The sequence below is a fragment of the Camelina sativa genome, chromosome 10 (assembly GCF_000633955.1).
Source record: "Camelina sativa cultivar DH55 chromosome 10, Cs, whole genome shotgun sequence".
NCBI lineage: Eukaryota > Viridiplantae > Streptophyta > Magnoliopsida > Brassicales > Brassicaceae > Camelina > Camelina sativa.
Window position 1 is genome coordinate 10,616,510 of NC_025694.1, and position 14,809 is coordinate 10,631,318.

Genomic DNA, 14,809 nt, shown 5'->3' on the forward strand with positions numbered 1-14,809 from the left:
AAGTCATGAAAACCGGATTTCCTTGAATCAAAAATATCTACAACAAATGGACACTATACATATTGACAACGGAAGGAGAACTTGTTCTTGTCTAAAGATGAAAAGATGACCATAACATGTCATAAAGCACCCATGAAAAGCTAAAAAGCAGAACTCCGCAACTTCTAGAAACATGTAAATAAGTCTTCTCTTATCTCACATATGTAAAAATCAACTCTGCAGCATGACTCCTCAATTTCTCTTTTNTTTCTTAATCAAATTCAGAGAATCGTTTACAAATATCAAAACCCTAGTTTCTGAAAATTGTTATCTTTACAAATTACAACAAGCGAGAGAGCGATCGTGGTATAAAAACTAGGGCGAGTCCAGCGTATATATAGACTACGCGACGCGTTTACCCTTTTTCACAATGTTGGAAAATTGATGGATTGGAAAAATGGAAATTTTCTTATTTTGTTTTGTGGGGTAAAATAGGAAATATAAGTCTTTGTTGTTGACATGTATCTTCAGATGATGCAATGTTGGGCCAGATGGGCTTTTTAAACCGCCGTATGTTTGTTTGGGCTTTTGCTCAGTTGTTTTGTGTAATGTTTATATATCAATAAAATCTTCACCTGTGGAAAAAAAAAAGAAGGAAATATTAGCTCGGTGACTTACTGACTTTGTACCATGAAATTCTTAATATTGTTATTTTTCTATATTCACTAGTAGATATTGACTTGAGATGTAGAACTTAAAAAGTCAAAAGACTCAAAATAATAATATCAGTTGTCAACCTGTTGTAATAGTCCAATCTAATAAATTGGAGTAAAACAGTTTTTCGTTAACTAAGGATTTTCCAAGTCATGAAAACCTGATTTCCTTGAATCAAAAATTATCTACAACAAATCTTGAAACCACATTGACAACGGAAGGAGAACTTGTTCTTGTCTAAAGATGAAAAGATAACCATAACATGTCATAAAGCATCCATGAAAGGCTAAAAAGCAGAACTCTGCAACTTCTAGAAATATGTAAATACAGTAAGTCTTCCTTCTTATCTCACACATTTGTAAAAATCAACTCTGCAGCATGACTCCTCAAGTTCTCTTTTTTTTTTATATATATTTCTTGTACTTGATTTGCAGCATTACCACTAGATTGGTATCGAAATTGAACTATTCCAGTGAAAACTACAAGTAAAACTAACCAATGATGGAGAATATCTCTCTCAATAAGTACCATCACCTGTGTTTTGTGTGGCTTTTACCTTGCTCTGATCGGTTTGGAGAGTTCCATTGTTGATGAGATGATGAGAGGTTGACGACTGGCCCCAAGAAACCTGGTTACGGAGTTTTCTAAAGTTGCACTATGATATAGTTGACTCTTCTTTTCAGTTATCCTAGTGTGAAGATGATAAACTCACAACTGCAAATATCAGTTTCTTTAATGAATAGAAGATGAAACAGAGTAATAACAGAGATATATCAGGCTTGATAGAGGCTTATAATAATAGAGATTGCAATTTGGGATTCTGATCTCCTTACATCACCTATTAAACTACACAGGATCTACAATATTCACCATTACCTTGTTTTAACACTTAACTCTTATTCTTCATTTGTCATTTCGCAGCATCTATCAACAAGTATCTCTGTTGTCATCTTGATAAAAAGCCTCTATGCTTCCTTTTCATCTCCTCTAGCAGAAGTAGCTGGAAGAATCTTTTCTTCTGCTTGATTTGCGCTATCAGAATCTGAAGTGTTCGAAGAAGAAGCATCATCACTTGTGCTTTCGCTTGTTCGTTGAAACTTGGCACTAAATCTGTAGACTGGCCTCCCATCGACCATCTCTGGAATGATCTCGGTCGCAACGAAACACTGCCGGCAGTTTGGACAACACAAGGTCTTGTTAAGATAACGTCGAGACTTCACAAATTTACAATGTGTGTTGCACCTCTTGTTTTTGCATACTGTCCAAAAGAAAATGAATTCCTCTGGTTTCCGTGGATTCTCCTGTTCCCATGAAGAATCAGGATCAGGCTGCTCAGGCTCAGGGTCAGATTTGTACCTGGACTCGTACTCGTGTGGCTTTGGTGGATCCTGCATTCTGCTCCTTTTCCGTTTCCTCTTTCTATCATACGCAGCTCTCTTATCTTTGTCAGACAACAAATCCCAAGCTTGTAAAACCAGCTTAAATGCGCCTTCAGCGCCATTAAACCTGTTCTTGTCCGGATGAAGCAAAAGAGCCAACTTCTTGTACTGTTTCTTCACCGCTTCGTCATCAGCTAAAGGATCGACGCCGAGTATGCCATACCAGTCAGCTTCTCCGTTGATCTTGTTTGATGCAAAGATATAAACATCGATCATCCTCAACACTTGTTTCAAACCATCAAGGTTTGGGTACAATTTCTTAGCCTTGTCGACGCATACCTTCGCTCCATTGTAATCATTCTCCGAGAGTTTCTTCTCAGCAGTATCCATTGCTATTTTGGCTTCTTCCTCCTTGGATACCATTGTTTGTTTACTTTCTCTACAAAAACAAATCAGAAACAAAGTTATTGAATCAGTTCGGTGGATATATAACAAAGTTCATGAAAGAAGAAACTTTGCAAAATCTCAAGCCAAAGCAGAAACTTCTTATATATCGAATGGAGAACAATTAAAACCCTAGAGACGACGCAAGAACAAAACCGAGAGAAGGGAAAAATATATTTAACAGGACTTGCAATACAAGCAAAGACCGAACGTTTGGTGTTTGATAATATATAAGTAATTTTTATTTTTCCTTTTACGAAAAGGATATTGATGAAACGGAAAAAAAAAGAAAAAGAAAACGAAATTATGTCAAAACAAAATAAACTAATTCCATCAGGAACAGGAGTAAAAAAACAATTGTGAAAAACAGAGCTATTCGTTCACATATGTGTACAATTCCTAATGATAATACTAGAGAAAAGAAAAAGAAAAAACAAGATTCATTGAATCAAGAGGATCTACCGCAAACATTGAACTATACACAACAATTTTTAAGAGAAGTTGAAACGTTACACTTTGACTATATGAAAGGTGAAAAGATTCATAAACATATCATAAATCATTCATGAAAGGCAAAAAGCTGTAAGTCTTACTTCTTATGTCACATCTGTCCTCGGCTTCTCAAGAATCCTCTTTGCAGCAGCAACCAATATTTCCTAGTGACTCCTCAAGTCCTTTTTTGATTTTCTACATTTTCACCACTAAATTTGGCCGATATTGAACAAATCCAGCTAATAGCTAAAACTGACAAATGATGAAGAACAACTCACTCAATTAGTATCATCACATGTTCTTTTTGGCTTTCTGATTGATTTCGGCCACTCAATTGTTGTTGTTATTACAATTAAGGAGATGATGAAAGGTTGAAGACTGGCCTCACGAAACTTGCATGTGGAGTTTCCGCGGTCGCTGGAATTTGGTTACAGTTGTAATCATCTCAAGTTTAGCTTCTAAATCAGAATTAAAAACCTTTACTCTACTTTAAATATCTCAGCACATACACAACACCTTTAACCAACATCAATGCTTTTACTTTAAACAGTGCAGTGTAGAGCTATATATATATTTAACTGATCATACTGAACTCAATACCAATTGCAATAATGATATTATAGCTGTTAGAAGACTGATTGATCCAAACAATTGTTAGAGTTACCTTTATAGCAAAGAGACCTGTCTCCATTTCAAATTCTTTAATTTGCAGTACTGTAAATCCAAAGTTTCAGAAGATCAAATAAAAAACAATTACTGATGAAGAAAATAGAAAATAATTAAAGAGATATGGAGTTGTGCTTCCTAAATTTCTTACTTTTTAACATATAGGTTCTTGAAAAGCTTCAATGCTTCGAGTCTCGAGTTTGGATTTTCTTTTATCATCTTCTGAAAAAGCCTATACGCTTCGTTTGCATTTCCTCTAGCAGCAGGTGGAACAGTAGCAGGAACAATCTCTTCTCCTGACTGATCTCTTTCTTGTGGTTGATTTGCGCTACCAGAAGCTGAAGCTGTAGAAGAAGAAGCATCATCACTTGTGTTTTTGCTTGTTGATCTGGCACAACTGAAGACTGGCATCCCATTGACCATCTCTGGAACGATCTCTGCCGCAACGAAATCTTGACGGCAGTTTGGACAAGTCCGGGTCTGGTTAAGGTTATTACTAGACCTCACAAACTCACATTGGGTGTTGCATCTGTTGCACATTGTCCTAAAGGTAACGATCTCCTTTGGTTTCCTTGAAGATTTAGGTTTAGGCTCTGGCTCAGACTCTGAAGAATCAAACTCGTACCCGTGTCGCTTTGATCTGCTCCTTTTCCGTTTTAAAGGTTTTGGTTTCCTCTTTTGATCGTAAGCAGCTCTCTTAGCTTTGTCAGATAACAAATCCCAAGCTTGTAAAACCAGTTTAAACGCACCTTCAGCTCCATTAAACCTGTTCTTGTCCGGATGAAGCAAAAGAGCCAACTTCTTGTATTGTTTCTTCACCGCTTCTTCATCAGCTAAAGGATCAACACCGAGGATTCCATACCAATCAGTTTCTCCGTTGATCTTGTTTGATGCAGAGATGTAAACATCAATCATCATCAGTACTTGTTCCAAACCGTCTAGCTTTGGATACAACTCCTGAGCCTTTATAGCGAATTGTTTCGCTCCATTGTAATCATTCTCCGAAAGTTTCCTCTCAGCGATATCAATTGCTCTTTTCGCTTCTTCTTCGTTAGGGTTCATTGTCGTTTACTTTTTTCTCTACAAAAACAAAAAAAACAGATTAAATAAGCCACAAATCGGAAACAGAATTGAAGCAATTCGGTGGATCTAATAACAGAATTCATGAAAGAAGAAACATTTCAAAAAATCAGAAACGTCTTATCGATAAATGAAAAGTCTCTGATTTATAGAGATCTACTAAAAAAACCCCTAGAGATACGCGAGAATTGGAAGAATAGGAGAATTATATAAAACTTGCAATACAAGTAGAATGATTGCAGGCAACATTGATTTTCTTCCATAAACTTATTAGTCAAGTATTACAATTTTTTTAAAAAATTATTGTATATTATATAACTTTGTATGAATTGTAAATATATTTAACCATTAAAAGTGTCACTGTTTAATTCTTTTAGATGTTTCAAAATTAGATAGATAATGATATAAAAATTCCATATGTATTATTTATATATATTAATTATTTTTATAATATTTTCTTTAAATCTATACAATAATATCGAATACACAAATGATGGTTACTTACTGTATAATATTAATTTTTTGATTATTTATCTTGTAAAATATTACTATGTATGGAATGTAAATATTTTTTAACCATTAAATGTGTCACTTTTAAAATATTTAAAATAATTTAACATTATATAGATAATGATTATAAAAATTGCATATATAATATTTAAATCTCTAAAATCAAGCAAAATTTTTTTATTGATATTAAATATTTATAAATATTTTTAATATATTATTTAAATCTATACAATAATGCCTATTTCACAAATGATGATTACTTACTTGTATACTATATGTGTTGGTAGAAAAATTAGCATAATACATAATAAATTTTTGTGTGTTCTTAAATTTGATATACTTTTGTTCATTGTATTATATGAACTTCATAATCTAACTAATGTATATATATTAGACGTAGTTTAATCCCATACTATCTACCTTCCAAAGACTTCCATTAGTGTATATGTATCCAACCAGATCAGATGTTACTGAAATTAATCAAACACATTGTTTAGAAACCAGGATATTACCCATCTGTCTATCACTAAATGGAACTCCATAAAAAGTTTAAAACGTACCATCAGTCATCAGACTTGTACGGAGAGTAACGCTGATGCATCTTTGGTTTGGTTCTGTTTCCTGTATTATTTCACAAACTCATCAATTTATTGACGCCTAATTTCAGTTATTTTGTGTAGTTCGTTAGGTCATTGTATGAATTACGAGACTCAACATACATAAGAACAAAGAAGGAAGAGCATAAGTGGAGAAAGGGCAGAGAAGCACATATTTCCCTTTACAAAAGTGCAGTGTGTGTGTGGCTAGCAGCAGATTGAGATGAATGAATTCAATGAAAAAAGATATAGATTTGAGTCGAAGCACTCGCAGAACAGTAAATTCAAGTTTCATAAGATCAAATAAAAAAAACTATTAACGATGCATACCAAGAAACAAAAAAACAGATATAAAATTAACTTCTAAATCCAAATTTCTTACTTCTTATTTCACATCTGTCATGTAGGTCTCTCTCTGCTGCAAGAGTAGAGTTGGCATTCAATGTTGTCATCGGTTTCCTGAAAAGCCTCTCTGCTTCATAGCTAGACTGCTTGGCACTTCCTGTTGCCATCGGTCTCTGTTTCTAAAGCAGAGTTTTTATTTCCTGTTGTCATCTTCTTGTAAATACTATATGCAACGTTTGCATTTCCTCCAGCAGCAGAAAAAGCAAAATCAGCAGCGATCTTTTCTCGTGACTCGGGAAAAAACCTTTTCAGTGCGTCTCCACTTTGATATGCAGTCTTTGGCTTTGCGGTAGCAGATGCTGATGCGGAGCTAGTAGAAGAAGAAGTTGTGTTTTTGCTGCTTGATGACTTACTAAAGGGAAGAAGACTCGATGTGATGACTGGCCTTCCATTGACTATGTATGGAATTATCTCGGTCGCTTGGAAATTCTCACTGCAGTATGGACAAGCCAAAGTCTTGTTAGGAGAATTAGACCTCATAAGTTTACAAAGTGTCTTACATCTATTGCACACTGTCCAAAAGATACTGGTTTCCTTCTTGTTAGATGAAGAATCAAGCTTAGGGTTAGGGTCAAACCATCTTTTCATTCTTATGGGTGCAGCATTTGCAATGTTAGATGCTGAAGTTGAGAAAGTGCTTTTGCGCATTGGCTGATTACAGGGACTCATTATGATGACTGGCCTCCCATTGTGTGCCACTGGAATTACTTCGGTCGCAACAAACCACTGACTGCAGTTTTGACAAGTTAAGACCTTGTTAAGATAATCCCTCTTAAATTCCCAATATGTCTTGCATCTGTTGTTTCTGCACGCTGTCCAAAAGTTACCACAATTCGTTGTTTCTAATGAAGAATCAGGCTTAGGTTTAGTCTCAGTCTCAGACTTAGGCTCAGGTTTAGGCTCAGTCTTAGGCTCAGGTTTAGGATCAGGCTTCTTAAGCTCAGGCTCAGGTTCAGGCTTCTTACGCTCAGGCTCAGGCTTCTTATGCTCAGGCTTAGGCTCAGGCCTAGGCTTAAACTCAGACTCGTACGTATAAGAAGAATTTGGCTTATGTCGCTTATCTGGTTTATGGTTAATTTGGTTTGATCTCCTCCTCTTTCGATCATAAGAAGCTCTCTTAGCTTTATCAGATAATAGATACCAAGCTTCTAAAACCAACTTAAACGCGCCTTCAGCGCCGTTAAACTTGTTCTTGTCCGGATGAAGCAATAGAGCTAACTTCTTGTAACGTTTCTTCACAGCTTCATCATCAGCTAAAGGATCCAAACCTAGTACGCCATACCAGTCAGGTTCTCCTCTTGATCCGTTGATCTTGTTTGATGCATAGAGATAAACATCGATCATCTTCAAAACTTGTTCCAAACCGTCGACCCTTGGATACAAGGCCTGAGCCTTTATAGCGATTTTTTTGGCTCCATCGTAATCATTCTCCGAAAGTTTCCTATCAGCAATATCCAATGCTCTTCTAGCTTCTTCTTTATTAGACTCCATGTCGTTGAGAGAGTTTTTTCCTCTACCGATACAATTTGAGATGCAAAAGACAAAAAGACAATAGTTCAGAGGATTGTGTACGTACAGAACCAAAACAGGAAATCACAGAGTTTCAAAAGGAAGCCACACGAAACATCACACAAAATCAGAAACAGAGTTCGGTGAAAATAACAATACCCATTGAAGAAACTTGTCGCGAAATCTCGTGCTAATCAGAAGAACCCTAGAAACGCCGCCAGAGAAGAGGAAGATATTAACAGAGGTAACAAATAATGGTTTGGTATCACTCCGTATCAGGTAATTTTATAGGGCTTATACGTATCGAAGATTTGATTTCCAATTTAATAAACCAATAAACCATTGGGCGAGTCACGCGTGTATTACACGTAACACTTATGGATAGAAGAAAAAAGGAAATATTATTAGCTTAGTGCGTAATAAATTATTATTACTTGTCACAACAATTAGAATACAAAAATAGTTCATCGGCCATAGTGATGAGCCTCATTCGATATCAGAACTTATACACTTATCTGTGGAAGCCATATCTCTGGAGACAGGTAGGTTGATTGCCCTACGGCTACACCACCACTATTTTCAACTCTGCTTTCTTGATATGTGGGATTAGGAATATACTTTCTCTCATAAAGCTCAAGCATTTAGACTCTGATTGTAGATTACATTTCAGGTTTTTTTTTTCTGATCCTGATTTACTTGACTGACGAGTGGATTCATAGTTCTTACATACTCCATCTAACATATGTTTCTTTATGGAGCATCATCCAACAATTACATATGATTCATTACGGACAAACAAATTGTTTACAACAAACGTTTGTTTTTCTTGAATATGTGTTGCTTGTGATTAGAGAAGAAAATCAGCAGAAGCTGTCCTGTAAAGATTTGATCATGTTCTCTTGAAACAAATTTGGTGTCTTAGTGGTATGGATACTACCATGAGCCTCTATGTCTGATGGTGATCTTGCAGGGGACTTATCTTATATTTTCTTGTCCAAGATTTACTATACCATATATGTGTCTGTCTAAGTTTCAATCTCATTCCATCAGTTATTATTCAAGTAAAACAACAGAGCTAAAACTAGAGAAAAACAAGGCTTCAGAGTCATGAAACCCAATTTTCTTGAATCAAAAGGATCTTCCACAAATATTGAAACTACACCAGAGTGGTTAAGAGAACTTAGGACATCACACATTGACGGTGAAAGGAGAACTTTCTCTTGTTCCACTTTAGTTGAGTCTAGAGATAAAAAAAGAAAACAAAAAAAAAAGGATCCATAACATATCATAAAGCATCCTGAAAGGCAAAAAACAGAACTCAGCAACTTCAAGAAATTTGTGATAAGTCTTTTCAATTCTTATCTCCCATCTGCCCTCGGCTTTTTAAGCACCTTCTCTGCCCTCGGCTTCTTAAGAACCTTCCCTGCAGTAGCATGTGACTCCCGTACTCTTTTCAAAACTTCTTGTGCTTGATTTGTGGCATTTATGCTACCAGAATTGGCCGTTACTGACACTGAACAATTCCACTGAAAATTGTAGGTATAACTAACCGATGATGAAGAAAAATTCTGTGAATAGGTACCACCACTTGTGTTTTGGGCACTCCATTGTTGTTGCTGTTGTAGTTGAGGAGATGATGAGAGGTTGACGACTGGCCTCAAAACATTTACCTGTGGAATGTTCACGGTTGCACTAACAGATGGTGAAGAAACTCTGTGTGAAGAAGAGGCTCCATTTGTGTTTTGGTTTGTTGCTTGACTTTGGGCACTTGCTTGTGGAGTTTTGGAGCTGCAGATGGAGAAGAATTTCTCACAGAAGAAGAAGCTCCATTGGTGCTTTTGTTTGTTGCTTTATTTTGGGAGCTGTTTTGTTGTTGTTGAGGAGATGTTGAGCAGTTGACTGGCTTCACAACTTGTGTTGCACTGAAAATCTGACCACAGATAAGACAATGTACGGGCTTTATATGACAAAAACCCGTCACATATGGACATTGTGTCGTGCATCTATTGCACACTGTCCAAAACAACATACTATCTGTATGCTGTTTTGATGAATCAGCAGGGGCAGGGGCAGGGGCAGGGGCAGGAGCAGGGGCAAAACTCCTAGGTTTAGGGCTCAGATCCACACGGTCTCTAGCATTTTGATGCCCGCTTGAAGATGATGGTTTGTGTGGATTTAGTGGTTTGGGCATCCCACAAGCAGGCTTATGATTACTTGTAGCCGCAGCACTCGGATACACACCTCCTCTAGCATTTTGATTCCCGTTAGAAGATGCTGGCTTGTGTGGATTTGGTGGTTTTGGCATCCCACTAGCAGGCTTATGATCATTTGTAGCCCCAGCACTCGGATCCACACCACCTCTAGCGTTTTGATTCCCATTGGAAGATGTTGCTGGCTTGTGTGAATTTGGTGGTTTTGGCATCCCACTAGCAGGCTTATGATCACTTGTAGCCTTAGCACTCGGATCCACACCACCTCTAGCATTTTGATTCCCATTATGAGAAGCAGGCTTGTGTGGATTTGGTGGTTTTGGCATCCCACTAGCAGGCTTATGATTGCTTGTAGCCCCAGCGCTCGGATCCACACCGCCTCGAGCATTTTGATTCCCGTTAGAAGATGCTGCTGGCTTGGGTGGATTTGGTGGTTTTGGCATCCCACTAGCAGGCTTATGATCACTTGTAGCCCTAGCACTCGGATCCACACCTCCTCTAGCATTTTGATTCCCATTATGAGGATCAGGCTTGTGTGTTGGGTTTGGTGGTTTCTGCATCCCGGGAGTTGCATCTTTCGACTTCCTCTTTTGATCATAACCACTTCTCTTGACCTTATCAGATAACAAACACCAAGCTTGTGAAACCAGCTTAAACGCACCTTCCGCGCCTTTAAACTTGTTCTTATCAGGATGAAGCAAAAGAGCCAACTTCTTGTACTGTCTCTTCACCGCTCCATCATCAGCCAAAGGGTCTACACCGAGAACTCCGTACCAATCAGCTTCTCCGTAGATCTTGTTTGTTGCAGAGATATAAACATCGATCATCATCAACACTTGTTGCAAACAATCAAGGTTAGGATACAAAGTGTGAGCTTTGTTAACAAATTTCTTGGCTCCATTGTAATCTTTCTCTGAAACTCTCTTCTCAGCGATATCCATTGCCCTTCTAGCTTCATCCTTGTTACATTCCATGTTTTGGAGCTTACTCTATAAAGATTAAGGAATGTTTCCACACAGGAGAGTTGTTTTGGTAAAAAAAAAAACATCTAAGTACGGAGTTCAATGTTTTACGAAAAGGGTTTAACCAGAAATTAAACAGTACATTTTTTCTACAGACGGAATCTAAATTAGAGGTTTGCTAAGAACACCTAATTCGATAATCGAAACTCAAAAGAGAACAGAACAATAAGATTCTCGTGACAAGACCATTCAACATAAAACAGTTAACAAAAACAAAAAAACATTGCTAAGGCACAAGTAAAGGTAGATTCATGCAATGCAAATTTCATCATACCTTTGTTAAAGGACACCGCGAGAGACAAAGTAAGAAGCAGAGGAAGATGAAATGGGAAAAACCTCTATGTTGTTTTGTGAGACTTAAGTATGACTCCAAAAGACAAGAAGCGTACCCTACACGATTTTTACTTAATTCATTTTTTGTTTTTCTGTATGGAAATAAAATGAAGTCATTGAAAGTCAAATAATAATAATATTGATAAATCCTGTTATGAAGATTCAACGAGATAACAGGTAAATTCCTTAATTTTCAAATTATTTTTACTTCTTAATCCATCTTCAAATATTCTATTTCTAAGTTCAGTATGATTTCATAGTTATTAGAGTTTAACATATAAGGCAAAAAAAGAAACTTTGTACATGCATTTATTATTTACAAATTCTTAGGGTCCCAAACCATCTTCCTCTTTTGGAGAAAACATAAAATAAATTGTCTCTCCAAAACTCGTTTACTTTTATAAGCTCTTCCCAATAGTCGTCTCTCCAAAACCCAGTTCTTCCAAAAGCTTATCAGCTGAAAATCTAAACCAATATTTCACCATCTTCAATTCTTTCATATATCACTGTCATTCATCAGAGAGGCATCAGCCATCAACACCTGAGTGGTTTGCATCTAGAATCTCACTGTGTTCCACACTCGTGTTGTCATCAGGGTTCATGAAGCTTTGTCTTCTCGTAATGCTATCCTCTTCTTCTGCTTCTCTTTTACTCAAGTCCTTCTCATCCATCAAATCCCTCTTATCTATCTCTTTGTCAAATGACTTCTTATCTTTCTCTTGTTTAGCATAATCCACCTCCTCTTGAAGCACTTGCAAGTCTTTCTCCAATTGGCTGACCGCAGCATCATCACTTGTCTCAACAATTATAGTATGAACAGAATGGTCATCTCGATTCTTTCCAGCTTCACTTTCTGAGTGCTCCTCTCCAATTTCTTCAGGCCTAGACACATCGTGGACTGAATGATCATCGCTCTGGCTTAGATTGATTTTCGATGACCCTCCTTCGATATCAGAACTTGGACGCTTATCTGTGGAAGCCATGTCACTGGATACATGTTGATGCACTTCAGCTACACCACCACTACTTTCAACTTTGCTTTCTTGAGATGTAGGAATATGCTTTCTCTCATAAAGCTCATGTATTTGGCCTCGGATATCTGAAAATGCAAATTATAAATAAACCACAGCAACACGGTTTAGAGCAATCGAACTCACAAATTTTTAAGTAAAAAAATACACATACCCTCTAATTGACAAGCTGGGATATCAAAATCTTGACACAAGACCTCTCCATATGATTGTAAGTCCATGTTTAGGAGCTCAGCAGCAAGGAAAAGAACACCCGCCGCTATGTGATCAGGCTTATACTGCAGGCAGAGAGTCGTCCGCCGACTGCAAGGGACTCATGATTGTATGAAGAAGGCAAAAGCACAAGGCGTATAGAGAACCATTAGAATTCAAAAAGCTTTCAAGTAACATTTTTAAGCATACCAATCGTTGACAAAATTCCATGCAAGTTGGGCAAGATCGGTCCTAGCATCGTCAACCATAAATCTCTTAATTGCTTCGACAAGAGGTATATAAGGGAGACTAATATAGAGATCAAAGTTTAATGTAGAAAGAACAAGATCCTCTCCACTTAATACAAGCTCTTTCTGTTGCTCATATACTTCCTGCAAAAGTGAAATAACATTTATGTGCAAAAGAAAGGAAAGAATAAATCTTTTCAAAAACCTAGTAAAGTAAACAACAAAGAAGAAATGGACAAGGAGAGTTGTAGGATAGGTAGTATGAAAAAAAGAAACCTTTTTCTGAGCATCAGAAAGTTCCTTCTTGTGTATTATCTCATAAGAGGCAATAATAACGTCTTTTAAATCCACTGGAGTTTCCACAACCTTCCCAGCTAGGAGTATGCAGACTGTTGCAATTGTCTGGAGAGCAAATATAACAGGCAAAGGCATAAGTACCAATCTAGTTGTTCTTACTGCTCTAGAAGAATACATCATCGCAAAACAAGCACAAGTTTATTAACCATGCACATCTATCCAAACCAGTAGAAACAGAGAGCTAGCAAAGATGATGACACAGAGATGGATATCTATAGAGGAATCTCAAGAAACCAGGATGTTTTAAATCACCAGACAGACAGCTATAGGCTAATAGACTCATAGGCACTCAAAACAACAGAGACTAAAAGACATATATTTCCTTAGTAACCATTTTGTTCACCCAACTAAACTCACCCATCTGTCATTCTTGGCGTGCGATTGACGAATGAAGAATCGATGACAGAATACCGTAGCAGTGGCTATAGTTACCTGAGGACTGCATTGAGAAACTTATATCAGCCCACATTCATCAAAGGAACCAAAACCTGATAAGCTTCTTACATTCAGATGGAGCCATTAATGGCTTTAAGCCTTTAACTCTTAAGATTCATGTTAATAAACATACCAAGATACAAGGGTGTCCAAATCACATACTAAAATTAAACTAAGTTAGAGTATCAAAATCCCTAAATTGGCTGCACCGCTGCAGTACATCATCACACTCTAGAATTTTTAACAGACCAAAAGGATACATGTCCCGAAGATGGTGAACTTACGAAATACCAACACAAAACAGAAACTAAAGCAGTATAGCAACAAACACATGTAAGGCAAAAAGAAACTTACAGTTTCAGTCTTTCGCCGAGATTATCCAAAAAGGCACAGTATGAGTTGCGTAGGCTATTTTCCATGTTCAAATCAATACCATCTCGCCTCGACGGTGAGGTTGTTTCGATATCTTCTCTTGTAAAAAACCAAGGGATAATCTCTTCATCATGGAGATTGCTAGCGACTGACGAAACATCGCTGTCATTGCCAGAATCATTCTCATCCAAATCCAATCCTTCATCCATTTGTTATGTAAAACAGTGATGATCTTAGTCTTTCGAGTATTACACTATTTCTGAAAAAAAGAAATCAGAGTAGATTGTTGTTGTGAAACCTTTAACAAGATAAAGAAGTAAAACAAAAAAAAGAAGAATAAAGACTTCAACTTTGAAAACAAACGCATTACTAAAGGGTCAAAATTGGTTTCGAAAGAAACAGAGACAACAAGAATTAGTCTTGGGCAATGCAGAGGTAAAGATTGCAAATTTCAATGATAGAATGGTTAAAAATTCATGAAACGATGCAATGTACCCATGACCCATAAAAGAAAAGAACACAAATATTGCGTAGCAAAAGCTTCAAATTCGGATTCAGCAGACGAAAAGATCGATACTTTACCTTCAAAAAATGCAATTAACGAGAGAAAGAAACGCGTAAACGAAGAACCCTAAGCCTTAGACCAGCGAGGAGTCAAAGAAGGGAAGAGCGAGCAAGCAAAAGCAGTACCACAACACTCGTTTCTGAGAAATATATGTTGGGAGGCAAAAGTCAAAGATTTTGATAACCAGAGGATTAAAAAGGAAATAGCTTATCTTTAAAAGTGTCTGTGCTTACTTGGCAAACCCTATAACCAATAGTACTAAGACACGTG

The 14,809-nt window shown here is 37.0% G+C and overlaps 3 protein-coding genes and 1 pseudogene across 6 annotated transcripts; all 4 read right to left on the reverse strand.

The window, feature by feature from the left end:
* On the reverse strand, nt 1,116–3,200 carry LOC104718358. Of its 2 annotated transcripts, XM_010436086.2 has the most exons (3): nt 3,110–3,200; nt 2,412–2,511; nt 1,116–2,315 (listed from the first exon to the last, which is right to left on the reverse strand). In XM_010436086.2, exons 2-3 carry the CDS (start codon nt 2,493–2,495, stop codon nt 1,659–1,661), a joined length of 741 nt encoding a protein of 246 aa, XP_010434388.1. In that variant the 5' UTR covers nt 2,496–2,511; nt 3,110–3,200; the 3' UTR covers nt 1,116–1,658. The 2 variants fall into 2 exon arrangements, with proteins under 2 accessions (XP_010434388.1, XP_010434387.1); XM_010436085.2 differs by having other exon boundaries at nt 1,116–2,511.
* On the reverse strand, nt 3,287–8,015 carry LOC104718359. Of its 3 annotated transcripts, none has more exons than XM_019230605.1 (5): nt 6,243–6,335; nt 5,825–5,885; nt 3,826–4,754; nt 3,673–3,722; nt 3,287–3,425 (listed from the first exon to the last, which is right to left on the reverse strand). In XM_019230605.1, exons 3-4 carry the CDS (start codon nt 4,734–4,736, stop codon nt 3,710–3,712), a joined length of 924 nt encoding a protein of 307 aa, XP_019086150.1. In that variant the 5' UTR covers nt 4,737–4,754; nt 5,825–5,885; nt 6,243–6,335; the 3' UTR covers nt 3,287–3,425; nt 3,673–3,709. The 3 variants fall into 3 exon arrangements, with proteins under 3 accessions (XP_019086150.1, XP_010434390.1, XP_010434389.1); XM_010436088.1 differs by lacking the exons at nt 3,287–3,425; nt 3,673–3,722; nt 3,826–4,754 and adding exons at nt 5,685–5,734; nt 6,843–7,778; nt 7,934–8,015 and having other exon boundaries at nt 6,243–6,698; XM_010436087.1 differs by lacking the exons at nt 3,287–3,425; nt 3,673–3,722; nt 3,826–4,754 and adding exons at nt 5,685–5,734; nt 7,934–8,015 and having other exon boundaries at nt 6,243–7,778.
* Nucleotides 8,259–11,296, reverse strand: LOC104718362 (chromosome alignment-maintaining phosphoprotein 1-like). Its single transcript, XM_019230911.1, has one exon. The coding sequence runs from the start codon at nt 10,956–10,958 to the stop codon at nt 9,456–9,458; it is 1,503 nt and encodes a 500-aa protein (XP_019086456.1). The 5' UTR covers nt 10,959–11,296; the 3' UTR covers nt 8,259–9,455.
* Nucleotides 11,618–14,686, reverse strand: LOC104718363 (annotated as a pseudogene).

Excerpts from the sequence above, each read along its gene's own strand:
- LOC104718358 (XM_010436085.2), bottom strand. The coding sequence starts at position 2,495 with ATGGTATCCAAGGAGGAAGAAGCCAAAATAGCAATGGATACTGCTGAG.
- LOC104718359 (XM_010436087.1), bottom strand. The coding sequence starts at position 7,756 with ATGGAGTCTAATAAAGAAGAAGCTAGAAGAGCATTGGATATTGCTGAT.
- LOC104718362 (XM_019230911.1), bottom strand. The coding sequence starts at position 10,958 with ATGGAATGTAACAAGGATGAAGCTAGAAGGGCAATGGATATCGCTGAG.